At 42.8% G+C, this 25,833-nt stretch overlaps 1 protein-coding gene across 4 annotated transcripts in view; it reads left to right on the top strand.

Annotated features, from left to right (window-relative positions):
* Positions 1 to 25,833, top strand: part of ATP11B (ATPase phospholipid transporting 11B (putative)) — a 293,818-nt gene that overhangs the window by 250,357 nt on the left and 17,628 nt on the right. For 2 of the 4 annotated variants that reach the window (XM_029616746.1, XM_029616745.1), the window contains exon 28: positions 14,316 to 14,481. In XM_029616746.1, coding sequence (XP_029472606.1) covers positions 14,316 to 14,481 — 166 coding nt within the window. Of the gene's footprint in view, positions 1 to 14,315; positions 14,482 to 16,550; positions 16,640 to 18,657; positions 18,758 to 25,833 lie in introns of those variants that run through there. The other 2 variants (XM_029616748.1, XM_029616747.1) reach the window with 2 other exon arrangements.

Below are 25,833 nucleotides of genomic sequence, written 5' to 3'. Positions count from 1 at the left end.
CAATGTCCAAGCAGATTTCCTGAGCCGACAACGCATACCCAGGAGAATGGGAACTCTCCCAGGAGGCGGTGGATCTCGTTTTTGGCAAGTGGGGAATTCCCCACTTCGACCTCATGGCCACTCAAAGGAACACGAAGGCCCCGCGCTTTTTCAGCCGCAGAAGGGAGCACGGAGGGCGTGAATGCCCTGGTTCTTCCGTGGCCTCCAGAGCTGTTACTTTATGTTCCTGCCGTGGCCCTTGATCGGGAAAGTGCTGCGCAGAATAGAGTACCATCGGGGTCCGTTATTCTAGTAGCGCCAGAGTGGCCTCGGAGACCGTGGCTCGTGGACTTGATCAACCTAGACGTGGACAGGCCTCTTCAGCTCGGGCATCTGCTTCACCAAGGTCCCATATATTTTCACCAGGCAGATCGCTTTTGTCTTGTGGCTTGGCTTTTGAACGGCGCCGGCTGAGATGACAAGGGTACAAAGAAGATGTGATTGCAACGCTTCTCAAGGCTAGAAAGACTTTCACTTCCATTTCCTATGTCCGGGTCTGAGTCTTTTTCAATCTTTATTGCAGTGGAGACGTGTTTAAAATTCGTTGCCCGACTCTGGCCAGATTTCGCTGCCCATATGGCGGCTGCCTCAGGGGCTGAGAATGAATCACAGAAATTACAAAAATTATACAATAAATAATAGAACACAACTTAAAAACAAACATATGACTATTAAAAATTCATAAAATGGTAACATTTCACTAAACATCTGTTATGTGGATAATTCTAAATGTTACATGTACCAATATGTGCAAACAGTAGGGTCATATAATATAAATGTGTTTCTTATAATGTTACTAAACTATTTCTTTTTATATAAATATTAAATTGATATTTTACCTTAGACTCTCATTGAAACTTGGGACCATTAATATAGCATCGAGCTTAGAAATCAATCTCATTTAAAACAATCCATGATGAGATTTTTGTAATTTCTGTGATTCATTCTCAGCCCCTGAGGCAGCTGCCATACAGGCGGTGAAACTCGGCCAGAGTCGGGCAGCGAATTTTAAAAACGTCTCCACTGCAATAAAGATTGAAAAAGACTTGGGCATCTAATCCTCTTTTGTTTTCCTAACGGCTTTTCTAGATCGCCTACCTTCTTGGGTCTATGTCCGGGTCTGGAGGTTTTTGAAACTTGGTGTGAGGCAGTACCGGTCCTTCCCTGTCAGGCGTCTGTCCCACAGATTCTCTCCTTTTTGCAACAGGGTTTGGATAAATGTCTGGCTTACAATTCTCTGAGGGTCTAAGTGGCTGCCCTGGGAGCTATCCTTCCTCGTCTCCCAGGTACTTTACTCTCAGCCCATCCGGACATAGTCCGTTTTCTCAGGGGTGTAAAGCACGTTAAGCCACCTCACAGGCGCTTGCTCCCTCGTGGGATTTAAATTTGGTCCTCCGGATCCTCGCCGGACCACCTTTCGAGCCTTTGAAGAGAGCGTCTCTGAAGGATCTCACGCTTAAGACTGTTTTTGGTGTCCATTTCCTCAGCTCGGAGGATTTCGGAGATTCAAGCCTTATCGTGCCACGAGCCTTATCTTCATTTCACGGAGTCGGGAGTTTCATTGTCCACAGTACCGTCTTTTCTACCTAAGGTCGTCTTGTCTTTTCATTTGAATCAATTGGTGGAGCTCCCTTCCTTCTCCGATGGGGACTCCAGGGAGCTTCGGCGGCTCGATGTCAAACGGGTCCTCATTCATTATCTGGAAGCGACGAATGATTTGACTTATGGCATGGCCCCAAGAAGGGACACCAGGCATCTAAAACTTCCATTGCGCGGTGGTTAAAGGAAGCTATTTCCTCCGCTTGCATCGGAGCGGGATCTTCCCCTCCGGAGGGTATTAGGGCTCATTCGCTCCGTGCTCAAGTGGCGTCTTGGGCAAAGAGTCATTCTGCGTCTCCGCAAGAAATTTGTCGAGCAGCTACTTGGAATTCTTTACACACTTTTGCTTGTCACTACCAGCTAAGTCTCCAAGTGCTGGCCTTTGGGTCCTTTGGAGCTCAGGTACTGCGAGCTGGGCTAGCCGGGGCCCACCCTACGTAGGGAAGCTTTGGTACATCCCAGGGTCTGGACTGATCCGGGTACATACAGGGAAAAGAAAATTATTCATTACCTGCTAATTTTTGTTCCTGTAGTAGCACAGATCAATCCAGACGCCCGCCCTAACGCTGCCAGCTCGCTTATGCAATTCACATGATTCAGTACTGTTTATAAGTTGCTTATGGTTATTTTTGCAAGTTGCTGTTTCGGGATGTTTTGTTTTCATCCCAGGTTACCAATTCTTGTTTGTTTTTCATACCTTGCTTCATCCAATAGTTTCTTTCCTTCTTGCTTGGATATACTTCATACTGAGGGAGCCTACATATATATATGGGTGTCCTCTGTTTTTGCTCTGACTCCATCTGCTGGAAGGGGGAGATAACCCAGGGTCTGGACTGATCTGTGGTACTACAGGAATGAAAATTAGCAGGTAAGGAATAATTTTCTTATGCCTCTCATTACTGCCTCGACTACGTCTAGCCCCACCACCCAGGCACCGGACTCGCCCTTGTCGCCCCTGTGGCTGTCAACCGCCAAGACTTTCTGAAGCCCCCGCATGACCCTGCAGCCCTCGGGGGGGGCAAGAGTTCTTGGCTTCTTATGGATCGAGCACAGAAATAGCCATCTACTTCAGGCACCCTAGTTCGCTGGTTCATCTGTACACAGTGGCCCGGTGTCCTCAAGGCTTCTGGGTGGTGGTGGTCCCTACAGAGCAGTGGGAAGCTGATCCCAGTGTTGGAGGCCCTGCCAAGATGCACCTACCATCAATATTATTGGCGCTAGCGAGGATCTCGTCAGCCGTAATGCTTGCGAGGCCATCTAGCTCTCAGCATCAACACCGGATAAATCAGGGAGCCAAAGGAAATTGCCATTGGCACTGGCGGTCATCGGTGCCTCTTTGATATTGATGGCCTGTCGGGGGACTGTGGGGTCTCTCCTTGCAGACACCTATGGCTCCTTTGGTCCATACCTTCTGACTTCGAGGCCCCTGGGCAATCGATATCTGTGGACACCTGAGACGCCAGGAATGCACACTGCTTATAGATCGCAGGACGTGTCCGCAGTCCTCTACAAACACCTACGCTCACCAGGGACTTCGCTGCAGTCATTCCTTGTGGGACTTGCAGGCGAGCCGGTTCCGACACAGTTTCAAAGGCCCACCTCTTGGAGTGTTCTCAAGTACTAAAGGGGGCAATGCCATAAGAACATGTCATACTGGGTCAGACCAAGGGGTCCATCAAGCCCAGCATCCTGTCTCCAACAGTGGCCAATCCAGGCCATAAGAACCGGGCAAGTTCCCTAAAACTAAGTCTATCCCATGTTACTGTTGCCATTAATAGCAGAGTCTATTTTCTAAGTCAACTTAATTAATAGCAGGTAATGGACTTCTCCTCCAAGAACTTATCCAATCCTTTTTTAAACCCAGCTACACTAACTGCACTAATCACATCCCCTGGCAACAAATCCCAGAGTTTAATTGTGCATTGAGTGAAAGAACTTTCTCCGATTAGTTTTAAATGTTCCACATGCTAACTTCATGGAGTGCCCCCTAGTCCTGCTGTAATCCGAAAGAGTAAATAACCGATTCACAATTACCTGTTCTAGACCTCTCATGATTTTAAACACCTCTATCATATCCTCCCTCGGCCATCTCTTCTCCAAGCTGAAAAGTCCTAACCTCTTTAGTCTTTCCTCATAGAGGAGCTGTTCCATCCCCTTTATCATTTTGGTCACCCTTCTCTGTACCTTCTCCATCGCCCTTCTCTGTACCTTCTCCATCTCTTTTTTGAGATGCGGTGACTAGAATTGTACACGGTATTCAAGGGCGGTCTTACCATGGAGCAATACAGAGGCATTATGACATTTTCCGTTTTATTCACCATTCCCTTTCTAATAATACCCAACATTCTGTTTCCTTTTTTGACCGCCACCCTCCACCATGCCTTACCCAGAGCACCAGTAGTGCTGGGGTTGCTGTCATGCTGACCACTCCACTGCAGTTACTTTGGCGTTGACGCGCAGCTTGCACGGTTGGGACAGATAAGGCATCTGTTCCAAGGGCCTCTGATGCTGACAGGTGGCATTCTCACTGGCTGTGCAGTCCTCAGCCATACTAGACTTCTGCATCTTTCAGCATAGCCTCCGTGTCAGTCCATACTTCATAGCACTGAGGATCGCTGGCAGAGGAACTGTCATTACACAATATGTGCTTGATCGTAGGGGAGCATGTAGCCACCAACTCTAGCACATGGTTCTCAGTCCTTGCAGGCGTGGGATTTCTCCCACAAGCATGGCACTCAGGATCAGGGGTGTGCCACCATCGGTGGATGGGTTACCACTGCATGAGTCTGCCCAGCGTGCTTTCACAGCGGAGGGCTTCCAGTTGCCCTCTGTTGCCTGAGTGTTGGGGTGTGTGTGTTCATTGTTCCCTCTGGGCGCTCACAACAGGTTGTGTTCCACAGCCTCAGGACTGACCTAGGACTGCACTCCTGGTCAGAACCTGAAGCAAGTGGACATTGTGAGAATGGCTCGCATCCTCTCCTTTCCCAGCAGAAGAATATGTCTTTCGCCCTCTACTATGTTCTTGTGGAACGAACAGTCCCTGGGGCTCTGTCCCTGAGCAATTGATTTCTCTGATCTGGTGCCCCGATCCTCTGAATCAGCGCATCTCATGGAGGCCAGAGCCAGGGAGCAGCAGCAGCGGTCCTTGGACCATCTTTAGCTGGGGCCCCTCTGGGGATTACGGTGGCGACCTCCCCTATCCGAGGCTGGTTGCCTGTGGTGAGTTGGTCACTTTGGTGCCTCAGCGAGCAGTGATTGTGCCTCTCCTTTGGGGAATTGCTAGGTCTTTTGGGATCAGGAGACTCCGATCCTGCTGTTTTCCTCTCCCCTCTGGAGGGGAAATTCGACTAGGTTCTGGGGCAACTCTTTTGGGTTTCCCTGTGGCGCTCTGCTGTGCACCCCTTTGAAGGGGTATCCCTTGTTTCCATTCCTGGACAAGGGATGCCAGTGCTCTGACTGGCCCCAGTCCGAAGAATAGTCGTGAATAGCAATCTCCCTTGGATGCTTTGAGGCACAGCAGGTCTAACCTCGAGGGAGCCTGTCCAGTGTTGCTCCCTGGTGGCTGTCCAGGTTTTCCCCCGGTTCAGGAGTTACCTTGGTATCTGCTGGGCTCTGGGCGTCTTTCTTAAGGATCGCTATAGTCAGTCATTCTTTCCTGCAGGACCCTCCTCTGTGAGAAGTGTTTCGGTCCATCAGCTAGGCGATCATGCCTTTTATCTTTTTACCATGTCCATGTCAGAGGAAGTTGGGGGCCGAGAACACCACATAAGGGGTACTGCCTTTTGCTTGCGGTACCATGCAAGCTGCTGTTCCCCTGTTTTCAGGATCACCCTGTCTACAGACAGAGGAGTCTCGGGTCATGCAACATTGTCCATTGCTGGGCCACGTGCTCCCTTAGGAGGGGAAGTATATGCACGCATGGCTAGGGTAATGATACCTCAGCCAGGTGGCTTGGTACTCTGTCCCGAGATCGCCCTGGGCCTGCCTTGATGGCCTTTGAGTTTCTGGGCTGATAATACAATCAGGCTTCTACTAGGGTTTGTGCTTGTGACTCCCCAGCTTCCCGTCTCCTGGTGGAGCCTTCAGGACTTCTCACCTGGGTAATCACGCTCAGTTTCCGCTGTTTCAACAAGACTGGGGGCTCCATCTCAGTGGGATATTCCCTGCTGTCTTTAGCAGTAAGTTGTTTGCTCAGGATTGATAGACAACCAGGTGACTTGTGCTTGCCCCGGCAGTCAGCTGTTCTTCGCTCCTTCTAACTTCTGATTGGTTTGTCGGGGGAGGGGAGGTAAAGCTAAGGCGCCCATGGTATCTCTCCATATATCTGCAGGGAGAGATACTGTCTTAGTTTTTTTTCTCATTCTCTGGATTGCCCAAAGGGCCTTCCTGCTCCCCTGCTATCCTGTGATAGGATAGATGAGCCGGCTCTGATGAGTGCTCTTGAGTGAGCTTCAGGCCTATTTTATCTCCCTGCTGGGAAGCTTTGGGCTACAGATCTGTTTTGGGGATTGTTCTCATTACCTGAACCCTGGACACTATCCTGTGTCAGCTAGGTCTGATGCTTCGGCACGTAGTGTCTGTCCCAGGCCCTGCCGTGGTTCACTGCTTGTTCTTTCAAGCGTGACGTGGGTTTCTTCTGCCCATTCGGCCTACAAGCCATACCTGGGCACTCATCTCCGGACCTTTGGCTGTCAACGGTTGACAGTCTCTTTCTGGAGGGTTCTCTGACCCCAGTTTGTTTTTTTGGTTGGTTGTTTTTTTCACACCGAAGAAAAACTGTGCGGTTTTTGTCCTAGAGTGTCTCTTGTTTACATTTCTGGTTCCTTCCTGTATCCAGGAGGCTCTAATCCACTGTTTTTGTCAGAAACCCTGCTTGTTTGTACTCTTTTCTGTGATGTGCTGTTGCTTCTGCTTGCACTACTCCCCTGCCTCAGGCATCCCTGCTACATATGAGGGTCTTTTTCTTGGCTTTCTTTGTAGAACCCAACTCTTTTCCAGCTTGCACCCCTGGTGTGTCGGCTGCCTCTCAGGCAAAGGAGGCAGTAGTGCTCCAGCACTATGCAGTTTACCATTTTGTCCTGCTCGGACAGCCTGTAGCTTTGTATTCACCAGTCTGTGAGGACTACCATCCTGCTTGTACTAGGAGAAAGCAGAGTTGCTTACCTGTAACAGGTGTTTTCCTAGGATAGCAGGATGTTAGTCCTCACAAAACCCTCCCACCTCCCTTGGGAGTTGGTTTCTCCATGTATTAGCTATATCATAGACTGAGGGACTCTGCCTAGGAGGCAGGGTGATGTCTACAGCTGCACATTCTCAGTGGGGCATGCTGAAAGCTCTAGAACATAAGAACATATGATATGCCATACTGGATCAAGCCTAGTATCCTGTTTCCAACAGTGACCAATCCAAGTCATAAGTACCTGGCAAGTACCCAAATGTTAGATAAATCACAAGCTACTATTGCTTATTAATTACCGTAATAACAGTTTATGGAATCTTTGAGTTCCATGCCGGGCTCCATCCGATGATGTCATCCCATACGTGAGGACTAACATCCTGCTCTCCTAGAAGAACACCGGTTACAGGTAAGCAACTCTGCTTTATTGAGAAAAGAATATATTTTGATTTACTTAGTTTTTTAAAGTCTTATAATCTGCTGCTTCCAACATGACGGTGTTCAGTGCAGAGTACAATGTAACATGCATAGAAACATCAATTAAAACTGCACAGTAAAAGCAGTCCAACATATACACATAATGTCATACTAATACAAGCACACCGAATCAAGAATTTTCCATTTTTACAGGTATATTTTCTTGACTAATGTATTTTAAGATACAGTTTCATCTTCAAATGTTAGCCTAATAAAGGCATCATGTGAGTTAGTTTGCTGATTTTATTTTAACACATTTTATTACAGCTACAGTGGTATGTAAGTCATCAGAAAGCAAATTGTTCCTACAAACTGGTGAAGAGCCCTATTTTAAGATACCCTCTGCAATACAAATTTTTATCCTTTTGTACAGGATTCTTAAAGCTGAAAATGTGTGAATTATTTTGATGGTACAAAACTCCACGGTATCTATACTTAGATTTATTACTGTAATGGCTTCTCTGTTTCTATATACGAATCAGCTTTGCAGTTTTGATGCAGAAATCCCAGTGAGATTGTAATTGGTGTCAGAATTCGGGATTGGTTTTCTGATGGTTTCCCGCTTTGAGGTCCATCCTCATACTGCTTGTCCTTGGCGTAGTAACGTGAATCCACTTTCTATAGTTTCATGTACATCAGGCACAGATTGTAAATTAGCACCTGCAATGAGGAAAGGGAACATTCTTTGGTTTTAGCAGGACCATCTGTCAAATCAATGGTGAATCAAAGAGAAAAATCCTCTACCTCTAGTCTTGACATCTCCCGCTTTCCAAGTCTTCTTAGGCTCAGAAATCATTCCACTCCTGTGGTATTCTTTCAGATTTTCATCTGCTAGTTGTACAAACCTAAGGACCATCAAATTTAAAATCAAACAAGTGGATCTTCTGCTAAACATAGTTTGAGCCCAAATTGCCTCATTTTCGCACCAACTTGTTGGTAGCACCCCTTTAAAATATCTTCTATGATCCAAATCTTTTATCTGAAAATCTGAGGAGAAAACGATTTAAAAGAGGCTAAGCCTGTAATAATGCAAGCATACTTTTTCTTAAAAATTGCAATAAGTTTAAATATCTTCAGAAAATGAGGAGACCTAGAAATAAGACTGCTAGAGGAAAACATGGAATAGTGTTAAGCAGTTTGGTATTTTCGTGAGTGGTCTGCTTTTAAGCAAAATATTGCTTGTTGGAAAAATGTTGACTTGTGTTGAGGGAAAATTATTTTTCCCTTTCAGTGCAGCCAAGATGTTCAATACTGCAAAATGCATTGAAAACAAATCCCTTTCTCTGAACACAAGCAGGTTCATCATGTTACAGAACTGGGGTACTCTGTGTGGTGCCACGAGGAACCAAATTCTGAAGCTTTCTTGAGAAGACTAGAAATCTGTTCTGTGTGGGGCAGTCTCCAAATGGGTTTGTTTTGCACATACTTTTGACAGGCATGAACCTTATTCGTAAGCCAGGGTATTTTGGGAATGATCTCTCTCTTTCTCAGCTTTACTGCTACTGCCCTTCTTAGTATTTGCATTGTTCCAAAGAGCCACTTCCTGGAGTTCATAAGTTGTAATTTTTATAGGCAACATATCAAGAAAATTCTTCTTAATCAGTCCAATTAACCCAATATAAGTGAAACTATTTTTGTATGCCACATTTTCTTGGTCTCTGCATCCTTGGTAATAAAGGATATCTGCTTTCTCTAAACAATCCACAGAATAGTTGCTGGGTGCTGACACCTCTGTCAGCAATTCCTCTGCTCCAGGGGAGTCCCTTAACAAATCGGAAGGAGAAGGTGGGATCAGTTCCCTCTGAGTCCTCTTCAGACCAGTGGAGATCTGCTTGGTCACCCTCATCATCCTTGGGGGTTGTGGCTTAGTGTTCCCGTATGGTCTGGAGACGGGAGAAATTCCATGGGGATTCCTTCAGAATTGCCTCTGTTACTCCAAGTTTTGGCAAAGAAAAGGGACCTAAGAACAGAAGTAATTTTTATGCATGTTTTTATTTTAAGTCACCTAGAAAAGTTGATAGTGCAATTAAGAAATATTATAAATAAATGTCTTTGGGCTTCAAATCCTTCAACCTCCAGTGACTCTGTGGCTATCCCAGTACATAAACTCCTCAAGGACCTGCATATGAGGATGTGGCAAAACTGGTAGCCCAAAAACTGGATCTAAAATAAGAGTCCAGGCCTCCACAGGTTTTGGGGTGGTCCAGCTGCCACACCACTTCATAGTAGTGGAGTCCGTGTTGAAACGTGCTACACATACTCATGATCACACCAACTCTCCACCTGAGAAAGACTAGCGTTGGATGCATTGTTGGCGGGGGTTCGTTTTAGGGATTCGTGCTGAGTGCCAAGATTGTGCAGTATTTGCAAAAATGTAAGCAAAAGCTAAAACCTTTGATGGAATCCTTAGATCCGGAGAAAGCGGTGTAGGAATGTGAAAAATATCTCATCCATTCTGCTTATGAATCTTTCAGCCAAAACCTCAGCTGCTTTCAAAGTTCGAGACAGTGGCTCTAATTCAGGAGCATCAGTCCATTCTACTTATCGGCTGTGGTGGAGGACTGGCTGGCTCCTACTTGAGACCCATATATATATATATTTTTTTTTAACAAGCATCCATTCTTCCAGTTGTCCCTTCAGCTCCTTTCAGTGTCATGAAGCTCCTCCCACTCTTCGTTAACAGCAGCTGCTTACTGGAAGTCATCAGAGGGAAAGGTGTCGGCCAAAGACTGAGTGGCAGACACCACCTCAGCCTGGGACCAGTTTTTTGACAACTTTGAGACCCGCTTCCACATCTGTCCAATAGTGGGGAAAGGGTTCAGTCTTTCTTCTGGAATGGATCCATGTCACCAAGGACGAGTGGATCCTGAAAATTATGGGGTATGGCTCCTGCTTCCACTTTTTTCACCCTCTCCAACCCAAGATTTCAGTCTTTGCTGTTTCAGCAGAAGGTGGTCGAATATGTCTCTTATCAGGCCATGAATTCTATTTCTGGTATTTCCTAATCCCCCAAGAAGTCAAGGGGATTAAGGCCTATATAGGATTTGCAGAGACTGAACAAGTTGTTTGCTCAAAAAAGGTTCAAGATGAATTCCCTCTTAGCTAGTCTTCCCTTTATTCAGCTGAGGGATTGGATGTGTGCTCTGGATCTGAAAGATGCTTAGGCATACATTCCCGTTCCCCCTGACCTTTTAAAGTTCCTTAGGTTTGTAATGTTTACTCTGTGTTTACTATGTTTGTATGTTGTTACCTGCTGAGTTAGGTGGATCAGCAGGCTATAAATTATTTAAATTAAATAAGTAGTGAAGAACACGCTCTACCAATACAAGATGCCCCCCTTTGGTCTCTTGGCAGTCCTAATGATGTTAACAAAAAAGTTGATATTTGGAGGCATTTATCCAGATTTTTTATCTATCCAAATAAATGCAGATGTTTGAAAATCAGTAGCATTTATCTGATTAAGTTTTATATAACTTAATATGCAATTTTAGTATTATATAAGTACATCTTTGATTGTATAATATTGTGATAAATAATTTAGGCTTTGTTTAAGCTATATTCAAAAAGCAAGTGACAAGTTTACTGAAAAATTTAAAAATATGAAAATAAAAAACAGCATGGGCCTTCTAGCCTGAGCCCTCCCCACCCCCACCAAAACCTTCCAAGTGTAAAAATTGAATAGCTCTTGGTCCACTTGCTGCCACCCCCATGCCCTCTCTAGTTTGCCAAGAAAGAGAGCTTTGATGCCCCCTCCTCTTCCTCCTTCCACCTACATGGCCCCTGTCAAGCCTATTTCTGTCTCTAGGATCATAATACAGTCATACATCTCCCTGTGGCTTCCAGTATTGCTCTTTTGGGAAAAGAGAATGGTGAACCAGACGGATAACCAAGTAGCCATGTTGCACATAAACAAGCAGGGAGGCACAGGATATTATGCCCTCTTTCAAAAGGCCTTCCAAATCTTGCCATCACAATGCCTATCAGGTAGTCTGTCTTCTGGGAATCCAGAATACATTGGTGGACATCCTCAGTAGTGAGTGTTAAAACCGCAAAAGTGATACTTGGATCAAAGAATCATGGACAATTTGTTCAGTCACTTGGACTGATCGACCTGCTTGCCACAGAAAGCAAAAGATAGGTCAAGAAGCTGCTTTTATGCTAGACCAGAGTGTCGCTCTACTCTATGCATACCCACCGATTCCTCTAATCGCCAGGACTGTCTGGAAGATCCTTTGGGCCAAGGGACGATAATCCTCTTGGCACAAACCTCATCACACATTTCTTCCATCTGCCAGTTCATTTTCCATTTCTATTGGGAAAGTATCTCATTACACAGGAGGAAGGCAGGCTTTGCCATCCAAACTTGCCGGCACTAGCCCTTACAGGGTGAATGTTGAACTCACAGTGATATCTTCCTTACTCTTTCCTCAAGAGGTGGAGAATGTTCTGATTTCCACTAGGAAAACTTCAACCAGCAGATCCTTCAGGTTCAAATGGAAGAGGTTCTCAGCTTGGTGTAGGACCAGCCAACTGGATCCCTTCTTCTGTGGCCCAAGGGCCTTGCCTCATTACCTATTCTGCCTTTGGTCTTCAGGCCTTAGCACCTCTCAGTCAAAGTTTATTTTTAAATTTGTATAACCCACTAACCCACCTGTTAGTGCAGGTAACAATATAAAAGTTCATATTGCTGTCATTGTGGCATACCACCAGCAGGTGGAAGGAGTTCCAATGTCTCTGTACCTTTTGACATCAAAGTTCATAAAAGAACTGTGGCATTCCACACATCTGATCTAGTAAATCTCTAGTGCCTTGGTACCTCAGTGTAGTATGGCTCAACTCATGAAACCTCCTTTGGAACCTCTTAAGTTGGTAGACTTGACGTTTCTCACCTGGAAAGAGTTATTTCTCATGGCCATCACTTTGGAACAAAGAGGGAATGGTGTACAGGCAGTAGTATCATATTCACCATACCTTTGTTTTTTTCTTAATAGAGATGGTTCTATGATCTTGTCCCAAGTTTCTTCTAAAATTGGTATCTGTGTTTAACATTCTTCAAACTATTGTTCTACCTACATTTTTCAAGATTACATATACACAAAGGAGAATAGACTCATCACTTCTTGGACTGTAAGAGAGCCCTGGCATATTACTTAGAGGACTCAACCTCGCTGTCAAGCTTTTCAGCTGTTCAAGTTCTTTGATCCAATAGAATGAGAAGGGCAGTTGCTACACAAGCTCTGTCCATAAGAACATAAGAATTTGCCATACTGGGTTAGACCGAGGGTCCATCAAGTCCAGTATCTTGTTTGCAACAGAGACCAATCGATGGCTCAAGTACCTGGCAAGATCCCAAACAGTAGACATATCCTATGCTGCTAATGCCCAGGGATAAGTAATGGCTTCCCCCAAGTCTACTTGTTTAATAACAGTTCATTGCCTACTCCTCCAGAACCTTGTCCAAACCTTTTTTTAAACCCAACTATACTAACTGCCTACCACATCCTTCAGCAATGGTTTCCAGAGCTCAATCATGTGTTGAATGAAAAAGAATTTTCTCAGGTTGGTTTTAAATGTTCTTCTTGGCTAGTGGACTGTATCATGCAGTTTTATGCACTAGCCCGCTTACAGATTACAGACTGTCAAGGGCCATAGCAACCTCAGTGGCTTGTCTCAGGACCATTGAAGATATGTAAACCTATCATTTGGTTGTTAGTTCACACGTTTACATCCCACTACTGTCTGGACAGCACTTCCCAAGGAGACACTAACTTTGGACAAGCAGCTCTGCACAACCTATTCACCCAGTAGCCTATTCTTCCCTTGGTGAGGCTAGGTTGTCTTTAAGTAAATGCTCTGCTATACAGTGTTCATCTTGGGACTTCCCACATGTTATGGCTATCTCATACCTGCTTGTCTGCCCACCTATGTATCAGCAGGATGAATTAGCCGTACTTAATACCCACTCACCTCTCTAGAGCATCAAGTACCTCACTAAAACTTAAGCTCTGCAAGAGAGTGAGGGGCTTACGAAGCAGTGTGCGTGCACGCAGGAACTCCCACACATGCTCAGTAAAGTCTACCAAGTTCTGAGAGCTGGGTCCATGTCAGATGACGTCCCTTATGCGTTATGGCTAATTCATCCTGCTGTCGACAGAGAACTGTGCTTGGAGATAAGCAAAACTGCTAGCCTGGTTATCTGAAGAAAAAGCAAAGTTGCCTACCTGTAATAGGTGTTCTCTAAAGACAGTAGTTCTACAGTTGCACAAACACACTCTCCTTCCCTTGCGAGTTGTTCTGTGCCTTTATATATCTTGGCTAAATGGGCACGGGAAAACTATGAATCCATGTAGCAGGGAAGGTCCTGAACATGTGCAGAAAAGATATATCTAATCTTCTCGGGAAATTTTGTTCTGCTGAGTGCCAAGTGAGGTCACATGACCCATATGTTTTTGTCTGTAATGTTTATGATACTGCTTATTGACATTTTTGTTGTACAGTGCTTTGGTTGGGCTTATTGCTGGGGAAAAGCAGTATATAAATTTGTAACTAAAACAACTTTCTTCAGAGAACTGTTACAGGTGAACAACTTTGCTTTATTGTTGAATAATAACAATCCATTACTGGCATGCATTCCAAGAACCTGGGTTAATTTGCGTATTCCAGTTACCCTGCAAACAAGATCTCTCCACAGCTCTTGAGGCCTGAGGTTGAATAACCCTGTGCTAAAGAAAGGCGTAGCAAGCAGACACCTTGCAGACGCAGCTGTAGAAAATCCCTTCCTTGTGCAGTATCTGAAAAGGAGCCAGCACCGGAATGTTCTTGCCATGCATCCCGCTTGAGTTCTGATTGGGTTGAGAGAGTACCAGGAAAGCAGGAGGCTCTTGTGCTGCAAAAGCTTAAACGGTGGAGAATAGGGGAAGTTGTTCTTGAGTGTGCAGATATCTGTCATAGGACATCTTGTGTTGGTTGATATGTTTTGCATTTTGTGTCTGCCATTGTTGTGAAATGCTTTTCTTCCTTTCAGGCCATTTTTACATACACAAGACATGTACTTTGTATTCGTTCAGCTGCTGTCAAGTGGATCCGCTTGGTTTGCCATAATCGTCATAGTTGTTTTTTGTCTGTTTCTTGATGTTGTGAAGAAAGTGCTTTTCAGGCACTTACATCCGACAAATACAGAAAAAGCCCAGGTAACATGTACTGTATACAACATCATTATTTGCAAGGCAATATTATCAAGTTTTGTGCATGCTATAAATGTTAAAAAGTTTAAATTCTGATTTTTTAAGTAATGCATTTTTTGCCATTTTATTCTGCAAGTATTAGTTTGAGTAGATATGTAAGCATGTTTAACTTGAATTGTGACATAGGAGCCCAAATTGTCAATATTTCAGACATATTTTATTTCCAACGTTAAATTTATCAGATAACCGAACTCTGGTCAGCCAGAACACATTTGCCACACTTAATGCAATGTGTAAATATTATACCGAATGTTGCTTTTCAAGTAAGTACATAGACCCTGGAGTTTGTTCCCAAATAGTATTCAGCTAGCCCGGATGCTGAAGCTCATCAGTCACTATTCAGTCACCATTTCTGGCTGTAGTTGTAAGATATATAAAAAAAAAACTCCAACTCACTTTAATGTTTCTCTTATTTAATCTCTGCTAGTAAAGGTTAGAGACAATGACCTTAATGGTTTGTTAATGTATATTAATTTCCCCATTTAATAATATAGGATTAGCAGATGTTTACAGGGGAAAGCATTTTTGGTGAATAATCAAGAAAGGGATGTTTTTGTCCCCTAAACTATTGGTTGTGCCTTGTATAGCTTGCGTGTTAAAAGGTTTGCAGTTCAAGGGAACTGACATAGTAAAATATCCTTTCCTAATTCCTCTGGGTTTTAGATGCTATTTTGAATGTATGTTAGCATAAGTGGCTTGGCACATCTGTTTGATTTTCTTATGGTACATGATTGATATGTAAAATATTGCTGGGTTTTGTCCTTTTTTTTTTTTTTGTTCTATTAATTTTCATTTCCCTTTTGCCACCAGTTAGGTTGGAAACTCTCCTGTTAGTACTAATGCATTTTTTTTTTTTTTAACTACATTAGCACATTATCAGGATAGTCGCTAGCCTGGTGGGAGCTGGTATTATGGGGAAAAAAACAAAAGAGCAATTCAACTTCCCAGAGTTCAGTAGCTTTCTCCTCAAAATATAAAAGCTCTAAGCCTATGACATGGTTTATACAGTATTAATGACCCCCGTTGTGAGTGTCATTACCCTGAAAACATGAACCATGCAGGGTTATGTTCCAAAGATGACCAGCCAAAGTATAGGAACTGGAAATATATGCAGAGAAAAAATATTAACAATGGATATATTAATGTAGTAACCAGGTTTTATAATCATTTGAACTATAAATATATTCTTATTGCATTATGTGAAAAATGTATTACTTTTCCTATTTGTGTAGTGTTTGTTCCTCATCTCATTTATTTCAGGCCCACAGAGATTCGAGGGAATTTAGGCAGAGAGGTACCTACCAGTGCTTTTTCAAAATTGTATTTTGTCTGCTTCCAACATAGCTCTATGTGCAGCAGAAGAGCTCCCTAACCCTCTCTCATCAGAAATCCTTTCTGGTGTCTTGAGTAGCGGTGCTGTGCGCTGCCATGCTGAGGACCCCAGTTCAACGTCGAACCCAGCCCAGGCATGCTGTGGAGGCAGTGTTCCCAGCCTTTCCTGTCATCGGGCAGCAGGAACGCATGGAAGCTGGATTTAGGATCCACAATTGCAGGGTTCTGCAGGGTGTGTAGCAGTCATCAGACCTGTTAGGCTAGGAAGGGGGAATATAACAGGAGGGAAATCATTGAGGGGGCTGTGAGTAACTGCTCACGGTACTGGTTCCTAGCCCTAGTTCCTAGTCCAAAGGAACTCCGTGAGTCAAAAAGAATAGCCCAGACATTATAGTTATTATATAATTGAAATATCTGAGCATCCTGAGATGCCCGGAGTTTAACAAAATTAACAGGCCTTGCCTCATAGAGACTTGCTGCGTTGAAGGTGGTATGAGTGACAGTAAATTCTACTGCTCTTTCAGTCCTGGTTTATTAGGTTTGCGTGCATTCTATATGTATGATGAAATGTGTTGTGTGTGTGTTTTGTTTTTTTTTAACTCATAGCCTGTGTCTGTCTCTGCAGAAATTGTGCCTACTTACTGACCTGTTGTATGTTCCATCCCTCTTCTGTCCATTTATAGATGTATTCCAACAGAGTTGCTTTAAGTGACGAGTTCATCGCACTGCAGCCAATGTCCAGCAGGGCCAGGAATCAGCTAAGCAAAATTAGGTAGAGTAGGAGGGATAGTTCCTCATCCACTCCTATGCATGCTGAAGGTCAACTAACCAGCACCGAGAGATGAGAAAAGGCATGAGTGTAAAAAGTGGGAGGAACGGAAAAGTTCTGTCCATTTAACAGCAGAAAGCTTTGTTCTCCAGCAGTCTGACTGCTTGAAATAATTCTGATCTGGTGGTCCTCTGTCCTTATCGAAGCCAAAAATCCTAGCATGCTGCTCATTAACAGAATACAAATAGCCTCCACCACCCCGACCCCCTTTGCATCTTCGTGTATTATATTCCTGAATTATCCTAGCATGGTCCCAATGCTTCTGCCTTCCTTAGAAGGCAAAATTGTCAGCCGTGCCCCCTCTGCATGTTGCATAATTAACAGCTACATAAGGCCAGACCAAGCAGAACATGGGTCACTCAGGAATTGCTTTCCTGTAAGTATTCTGTTGTCCAATATATTTGTTTTTCCCGTTCTTAATCTTTTACCGTGTGAAGAGAAGACCGTAAATACCTGTGGCAGGGAAGGTGCTTTAAATTTTGGCAACCATTAAGGCATTTTCTATTTCCATAATTATAAATGAGCAACATATTCTGCCTTTCAATATTTTATTTGTCTCAGTACAATTCTCATGAAGTCAGGAGTGACCTTAAAGTAGCCTGCACACACATTGAATATACCTGAGCATGTGAAAGAAGTGATTCCTACACTTAGCATAAAGAGTTTCATAATGCTGTTTTATTTTATTTTTTAAAATTTGTATCTCACACAAACAGACATACTTGGCGGGTAACAACTGCTCATGCATAGTAAAATATACTTAATTAAAAAATATTCACTAACATACAAACTCAATATAACAAACATATAGCATTTATAAAAACACAGATCATAGCTCGCCCTCTCCGGGCTATATTACACTTAAACCTTTACTGTAGATAATTGAGAGACCTATATACTAATGGCCATTAGCGTTAACCCCTACATTAGCTAGTGCCCACATAAGAAGCCAGGTGATGATGCTACTGCTTATGGAAATGGCCAGGAGCTCATCAGGGTGCACTGTCCAGCTTTAGTGCTCCAGCAGGTTAATGTGGCAAGAAAGTGATTTTCCCTCCTGATGCTAGAAGGGCCACCACTGCTGCTGATCCACACACCAAAGCATATTAAAAACCTGATGTATCACTGCGGTTAGAACTGGCGGGTAATGCCGGATCCTTAATTTGAATAATTCAGATTGGGCACATTTTTCAGAATTACAAAAATATATTTTCGTGAAACCCAGAGGTCTCTGTTAGTTGTATCCTCTCAATCAGTCTATTAAATGCTCTTTGGTGCCTTTTGCTTGGATACACCTGATAAGAGACACACTTATGGTCTCTGAAGTCTACATAAATCTTCATGAATTGAGGATGACCAGTAACATGATAGTATTTATTGAATGAGTTTAAAGCAGCTACTAAACTATACATAAAAACCCTAAGGTAATGTAACTTTATGTGTACATTTTGGAGATGAATCAGAGTACAAAACCTGGTCCATAATCCAGATAGGTCCCTTTATCATTAGTCAAGTGGACTGCAAGCCAGATCAGGCAGAAATTATCCAATAAAATCCCTGGTCATATTACACATACATATCGTTTTCTTACAGAACTGTTCATTGCTCGCCCATCTTAGTGTACCATTCTGGGATCCCCCTATAGGAATGCAAGTAAACCCTTTTGAAAGATCCCCACTTCCTTTTATTGACTTTCCAGCTGTAGCATTAAGCCAAGTAAAGTTGGGGGGGGGGAGAGTTCCTATATGTGTACTTTAAAACTTAACTATGCAAGAAAAAGCATGCACCGGTGAGCAGCTTTGATGGTAAGAAAACGATATTCTCTTGCACCTACAGTTCCTTATTCAGTTACATGGCCTATTCCCCGGTGATCTAGAAATGCTGAAACCTTGCAGGAATCAGCAGGGCACAGAAAAAGTGCTGGTGTTGGTTTTTGAGATGTTGCTTTTCTGTCCTTCTAGATGGAAGAGGATAAGGGTTCAGTCAGCTCAGCATATGACTTTGCTGAAAGCAGGCACAGAGGGGAAGACGATAGGCAGTTGCTAGCTGATGCATCCAGCCATCAGGACAGTGCTTGCACACCCTAGGTAGTACCCGATGTGTAGTCAGTCATGGATTCATTTGTAAACTCCCCATTCGTTTTGACATCTTCCTGAAAATACATGGAATTATTTTTTTTCTTTTTGTTTGTTGATTGTAACATTGTGCATCATTCAAGTCTGTATTTTTTAATTTAATGTTGTATTTATACTTTCTTGCCTTGTTAACATTAGATTACTTGTTAACCTGTGAAGCATTTTTACAAACTATAGATCATAAACTGTACTTTTTGAATATGCTCTACATAATTTCAGAGTTTATAGTAAGGCCTCTTGCAGTCACCACAATCAGCTTTGCAAATTGTATTGCTGTCTCCCACCCTCCACCCCCTTCCTTCCCCCGCCATTTTTTCCCAGTTTGTAGTCTCCCAATCCAGATGGCATACTCGGGCAACACATGTGCCTTTTGCCAGCCAGGAGTGCTGTCGGGAAGTCTCTTCTGAGACTTACCCTCTGCATCATTCTGGGGGGGGGGGGGAAGGCATAGTGGAGTTGCGGAATCCTCCGATGTTATATTTCAGACTGGAAAAAAGATTGTAAGTTTCTCTACTTCAGACGTGTAAGCTGGGATTATATACGGTTATTAGGGACACCCATAGCTGGTGTTCATAATTTCTTTGTTTGCCAGAACCGTTACTTGAATGCAGATTTTGTACATGAATACACGTGTAGTCGTGTAACTGCTGAAAAAAGCATGGAGAGGTTTTACGTGGCACTCTTCGGGAGCCTTGTCTATTTATAGTGACGCCTGTTTGCAGGAAAGGTGGCAATATTACCCTAAAATAGAGCACCTACATTGGTTTTGTTAGATTTGGCTATATAGTTTGATAAGTATTCCAAGTATCCATATTTAGTACTTAATTTTGTTCCCTAAAACTTGTGCAAGCTGAAAAGTTTAACTTTAGCCCTGTTCCTCCTTGGTGTGTCCCATTCAGTGCGCACTCTCTCTCACACACACACTCACGTATTCACACATCTCTGCTTTTGAAGCAGCTGTTCCATGATGATCACAAACACTCATCTTACTTTATTAGATCATGTATTAATTTTCTTTGGCTCATGGTGCAATATAATTTGTAGTGAAAAATAATTACAGGAAAGATCAGAGAATTAAACTTCACATTTTTGGCTACGTTTTATATGAAATATCAGATTTAACACATCTTTCCCAAGACATTCATCTGTTCTGTCGTACATTTGCTTAGCTCTGGCCAGTTTATCTTTTCTGAAGGACATTTCCAGAAGAACAGATGATATGTATGTCTTTACAATAAGAGCCTAACTTTCAGACCTATCCATGGGACAACATTTGTGTGCATAAGTGGCTGTGCAGAGATTTAGGCTGGTATTTTTAGTAACTATCTGGCTGGAGTTGCATGTTAATAAAATACTGCATATTTCTGCTCTAAAATTATGCGCTTAGGATTGAATTTTCAAAGGAGTTGCACATGTAAAGGCATATTGTAGTAATTTTCCAAAGCCCATTTATGTGCATAAAACCTTTCAAAAATTACTTTCATAGGTTTCAGTACGCACAAAGATGTCCAATACAATCAAACACATACTTTCTCTACCCATTTTCTAAACCTATGTATGTACAGTATGTTCTGGGTACGTAAAAAACGTAAGCAGATGCAAGTCATTTATAAAGTATGAGTATATACTGTTTTGAAAATACTTGCATGTGTACTTGGAATCACCAGTTCGCAGATACCTCTGCCACTTCACCCAGATCTCCCATCCAAAGTCTGATTCCACTTGTGCCAATTAGCAGGTGTAAAAGTATATGAATAAGTTCAGTAACGTGTACTGTATGTATTTTTGAACCCTGCCCAGGAATGCCTTAACCTGCACCTTTTTTTGACTGATAAAATATATGCATGAAATGGAAAATACATGCAATACTCTCAACATTTATAAAATAGCACATCCGTGAGTTCGTGCTACTTCTGCCTGAAACTCCTTTGAAATTTATCCCTATGTTTATAGGTCACATGCACTGTCTGTCTGAACCTACAGTTCAGTATTGAGAAAGTTGGCAGCATTAGCAAGCAAAGCTAAAATACATTGACCTTTTCCATCATGGCAACCAGTTTCTGATGAACAATCTGTCAGTACAGTGAGGTATCTGTGCTGTCTGATTTTCTCCAGAAGTTGAAGGAGTAAAATATTTTGAAATCCCTTTAATTTATTATGATTTGCTAGTATACTTAGCAACTATAATATCAGTAGAACTGCTTCATATGATGTAGGTAAACGACATTAAACATCACATCAAAGGAAACTTTTCATGTTTCAAATAACAAAAATGAGCACAGACCTCAAAAATATTTTTTCTTAGTGAGTAAAGATCTCATATGTATTTAGTGGAGATATCTTGGGATTAACTCACACTAATTCTCGATAGCTCTTACTTAACGTATCCTGTAACTCTACAGGTACATTAATTCACCATCCTTCAATGTGTATATAATCATTGGTCTTACTCCTAATGCATCTTACTCGCATACTGGGTCATGCTCACAGATTTTACTCTTTTTTTTTCTTTTTTTTTTTTTTTAATTTTCACCAATGAGCAGATATAGTAAGTTTGTTTCTTGTATTTCTTGTATATTGTAGCAGTATGTGCTGTGTTGCCAAGCGACTTTGTTAATAATTAAAATTTCAAATGCTTCCTTGCTGGCAGTTTATATATTAGTTACCCGCTGGTAGATTCTTGTCAGAAATGACACAGCGTTTTGGTGCTGCTATACCGTATTATTCATTCAAAAATAAAGTTGTTTTTCACTGACGCTCTATTTTAGCGCTACCAATTGAAAGTTCAAAAAAATTCCAGATTCCAGAATCTGGGGAAACGCTGAAGTAAGACTGAATATGAGCAGCAGGATTTGCGAAATTGTGGAGATAAAATTAAAAGAGAGTGCCAGCCCCTGACGAAGTAACTGACGAAACACGAGCCGTGTCGGGCAGGAGTCTCTACTTGTGGACCTCCACATCCATTCGTCTTTGCTCAGCTTCAAGCGTGCAGCCGCCAGCAAAACAAAGAAAAACAAGATAAGTGTACATGTTGTGCAATATTTAAGTGCATACAAGTTGCCAGCGGCAAAGTAACATAAAAAGTGTCAGAGGGAAGACATTTAAATTTTGTATTGGTGGCGTGGTAGCCCTGTGCAGTTATTCTCAATACACCGTGTAAGATTAATGGGAAAGCAGTCCAAAAAGTGTTCTAGCGCTAAAGCATTGAGTCACTGCTGACAAGGATTTGCCATCGGGAAAGTAATGTATAAATTATCAGCGGGAAAGTGTCTGTAAATACATACAGTGTCAGCGTAAAACATTTGAACTTTGAATTAATAGCACTAAAATATTGGGCTGTTGCTGACAAGATTTGGTCAGCGGGAGAACAATACATAAATTTCTAGCAGAAAAGCATTTTGGAATTTTTTTGATCTTTCAATTGGTAGCGCTAAAATAGAGCATCAGCGAAAAACAACTATTTTTGAATGAATAATACGGTATAGCAGCACCAAAACGCTGTGTCATTTCTGACAAGAATCTACCAGCGGGTAACTAATATATATAAACTGCCAGCGAGGAAGCGTTTGAAATTTTAATTATTAACAAACATACTGCTACAATATACAAGAAATATACTTACTATATCTGCTCATTGGTGAAAATTTTAAAAAAAAGAAAATAGAGTAAAATCTGTGAGCATGGCCCAGTATTGCGAGTAAGATTTATTTATTTACTAGCCATTAAGCCCGTAACAACGGGCTACATTAAAAAAAACATTTCGGTCCATTTCCTTCCCCCTCCCCCTCACTCTCCTCCCTCCCACCTCATTCTCCCCTCCCCCTCTATTCTCCCCTCAGTCACTCCCCCTCCGGATGGCACAAAAGGAAGATCTCCGGGGGAGATCCCTCCCTCCCCGCTCGCGCGCCGTTACTGAGCCTTGCTGCCGCCGCCCCTCGCCTCCGCTGCTCCTCGCCGCCGCCCCTCGCCTCCGCTGCCGCTGCTCCTCGCCGCCGCTCCTCCCAGCGCCATTTTTGTTATGGGCAAGCTCTGGCCGACGTGCTCGCCTGCACATGCGCGGTAGAGCTGCTCTCTACTGCGCATTTGCGGCACGTCGGTCAAGCTTCGTTTATTAGGTTGATTTTATTTATTTATTTTTTAAAAATTTTTGTTTTGTTTATATACCAACATTCGATCTGAGAGATCACATCGGTTTACATTCAGGTACTGTAGGTATTTCCCTATTACAATCTTACGGGCCGATTCAGTAATCTGTGGGAGAGCGGACGAACGCCCGCTCTCCCGGCGCGCACACAGGCCACTTGCCTGTGCGCGCGATTCAGTATTTAAATTAGGTGGTGCGGTAGAAACGGACAAAAGGAGGCGCTAGGGACACTAGCGTGTCCCTAGCGCCTCCTTTTAGCCCGGAGCGGTGGCTGTCAGCGGGTTTGACAGCCGACGCTCAATTTTGCCGGCGTCGGTTCTCGAGCCCGCTGACAGCCACAGGCTCAGAAACCAGACGCCGGCAAAATTGAGCGTCCGGTTTTCGGCCTGACAGCCGCCGGCCCATTTAAAAAAAATGTTTCTTTTTTTTTTTTAACTTTTTTACTCTTTGGGACCTCCGACTTAATATCGCCATGATATTAAGTCGGAGGGTGCACAGAAAAGCAGTTTCTCCTGGTGCCTTTGGGTAGGCGCTAATTTCCTAAAGTAAAATATGCGTGCACACCTAATAGCGCCCTCAACATGCATTTGCATTTGCATGTTGAGGGCGCTATTAGGTGCCGCGGGTTGGACGCGCGTTTTCCTCCCCTTACTGAATAAGGGGCAAGGGAAAACGCGCGTCCAAGGGCAGGTTAACAGTGCGCTGTAAGTTTGTACCTGAGGCAATGGAGGGTAAGTGACTTACCCAAGGTCACAAGGAGCAACAGCGGGACTCGAACCCTGGTCTCCTGGTTCGTAGCCCACTGCTCTAACCACTAGGCTATTCCAATTATTATATACACATTGAAGGATGGTGGCTTAATGTACCTGTAGAGTTACAGGATACGTTAAGTAAGAGCTATCGAGAATTAGTGTGAGTTAATCCCAAGATATCTCCACTAAATACATATGAGATCTTTACTCACTAAGAAAAAATATTTTTGAGGTCTGTGCTCATTTGTTATTTGAAACATGAAAAGTATACTTAGCAAGCCTGAGGTTATTCTCCCATGCCATGCATAGCAATATTATTTCACAAGATGTCAGCTATGGTAAAGCATACTTCAGCCAAAGACACAGCTCCCAACTGCTCGTTTCAGGAAGATGAAGGAATCAGAAATATGAGGCCGCCTTCGATTAGAAAGAGATTTTAAGTCATTTGCTGATTTGTAGTTGCTTGAAATGGTTCTGAAAGTATTAGCTTATTTGTTGTGTGTCTCATGCTTACAAAAATAGGAATCTGAAAATCTCTGAAAGATGAATCTTATTATTGTATTGGCTTTTTGTCACCTATTGTGCTTTATATTTCATAGGTAGAGTAATTTTCAAAAGGAGTTCAGCTTTTCCTGCTGAAATGGACCTTTTAAAATAAAATTGCATGATCAATACATAAAAAGCAAATAGAGCAGTTTTTAACTAGATGATGGAGGAAAGCCACTCAGAAGCACATGGTTCGGAATGATGTATCTTTGAAGGCTTCTAACAAATCAGGGATGTTAGGGCATCCTGTTAGAGAAGTTACAGTAAATGTTAAAATAGCCCAGGTGCTTTTAAGTAAAGAGCAGACAGAGCAGAAAGATTTCAAATTACCTCTGTCAAACAGAATGTTAGGAATTATTAAGAAAGGAATGGAAAATAAAACGGAGAATAATGCCTCTGTATCACTCCATGGTGAGACCGCACCTTGAATACTGTGTGCAATTCTGGTCACTGCATCTCAAAAAGGATATAGCTGCACTGGAGAAAATACAGAGAAGGGCAATCAAAATGATAAGGGGCATGGAATGGCTGCACTATGAGGAAAAGCTAAAGAAGTTAGGGCTGTTCAGTTTGGAAAAGAGATGACTGGGGGGGGGGGGAGGAGTATGATAGAAGCCTACAAAATCATGAAAGGACTTAAACAAGTTAATATAAATCGGTTATTTACTGTCTCAGATAACAGAAGGACTAGGGGGCACTCCATGAAGTTAACAAGTAGCTCATTTAAAACAAATCAAAGAAAATTATTTTTCATTCAGCACATAGTTAAGGAATTCAATGCCAGAGAATGTGGTTAAGCAGTTAATGTAACTGGGTCCATAAACTGCTATGACAGTAATTAATAAGCAATAGTAGCTTGTGATCTGTCTGTTTGGGTACTTGCCAGGTACTTGTGACTTGGATTGGCCACTGTTGGAAACAGGATACTGGGCTTGATGGACCCTTGGTCTGACCCAGTATGGCATATCTTTTATGTTCTAACTGATAAACAGGTTCTTAATTCAAATAAAATACATATTTTGAAATGTCTGTATACAAATGCCAGCAGTCTAAAAAATAAGATGGGAGAATTAGAATGAATAGCATTCAATGAAGATCTGGTAGAAGGAGGTTAACCAATGGGACACTGTGATACCAGGGTATAAAGTATATTGCAACAATAAGATTGGTGGATGGGTGGTTCTATATGTTAAAGAGGGCATAGAGTCAAACAGAATAAAAGTTCTGCAGGAAACAAAATGCAATGTTGGATTTTTATAGTTAGAAATTCCACGTGAGAAGGGGACTAGAATAAAGATGGGGTGTACTACTAACCACTTGTCCAGAATGAACAGACAGATGATGAAATGCTAACAAATAGCAACACAGAAAAAATGAGCAATTTCAGTAACCCCAGCATTGACTGGGTAAATGAGACATTAGGACATACTAAGGAGGTAACATTTCAAAATGAAATAACTGCTTCATGCAGCAGCTGGTATAAGAACCAACTAAGGGGAGCGATTTTAGACCTACCCCTTAGTAGAACACATGATTTGGTGAAAAAGGTAATGGTGTTAG

Source organism: Rhinatrema bivittatum, chromosome 9 (genome assembly GCF_901001135.1).
Source record: "Rhinatrema bivittatum chromosome 9, aRhiBiv1.1, whole genome shotgun sequence".
In the NCBI taxonomy this organism is placed as follows: Eukaryota; Metazoa; Chordata; class Amphibia; order Gymnophiona; family Rhinatrematidae; genus Rhinatrema; species Rhinatrema bivittatum.
The sequence above is the reverse complement of the archived record's forward strand: the minus strand, read 5'-3'. Positions and strand labels throughout refer to the sequence as shown.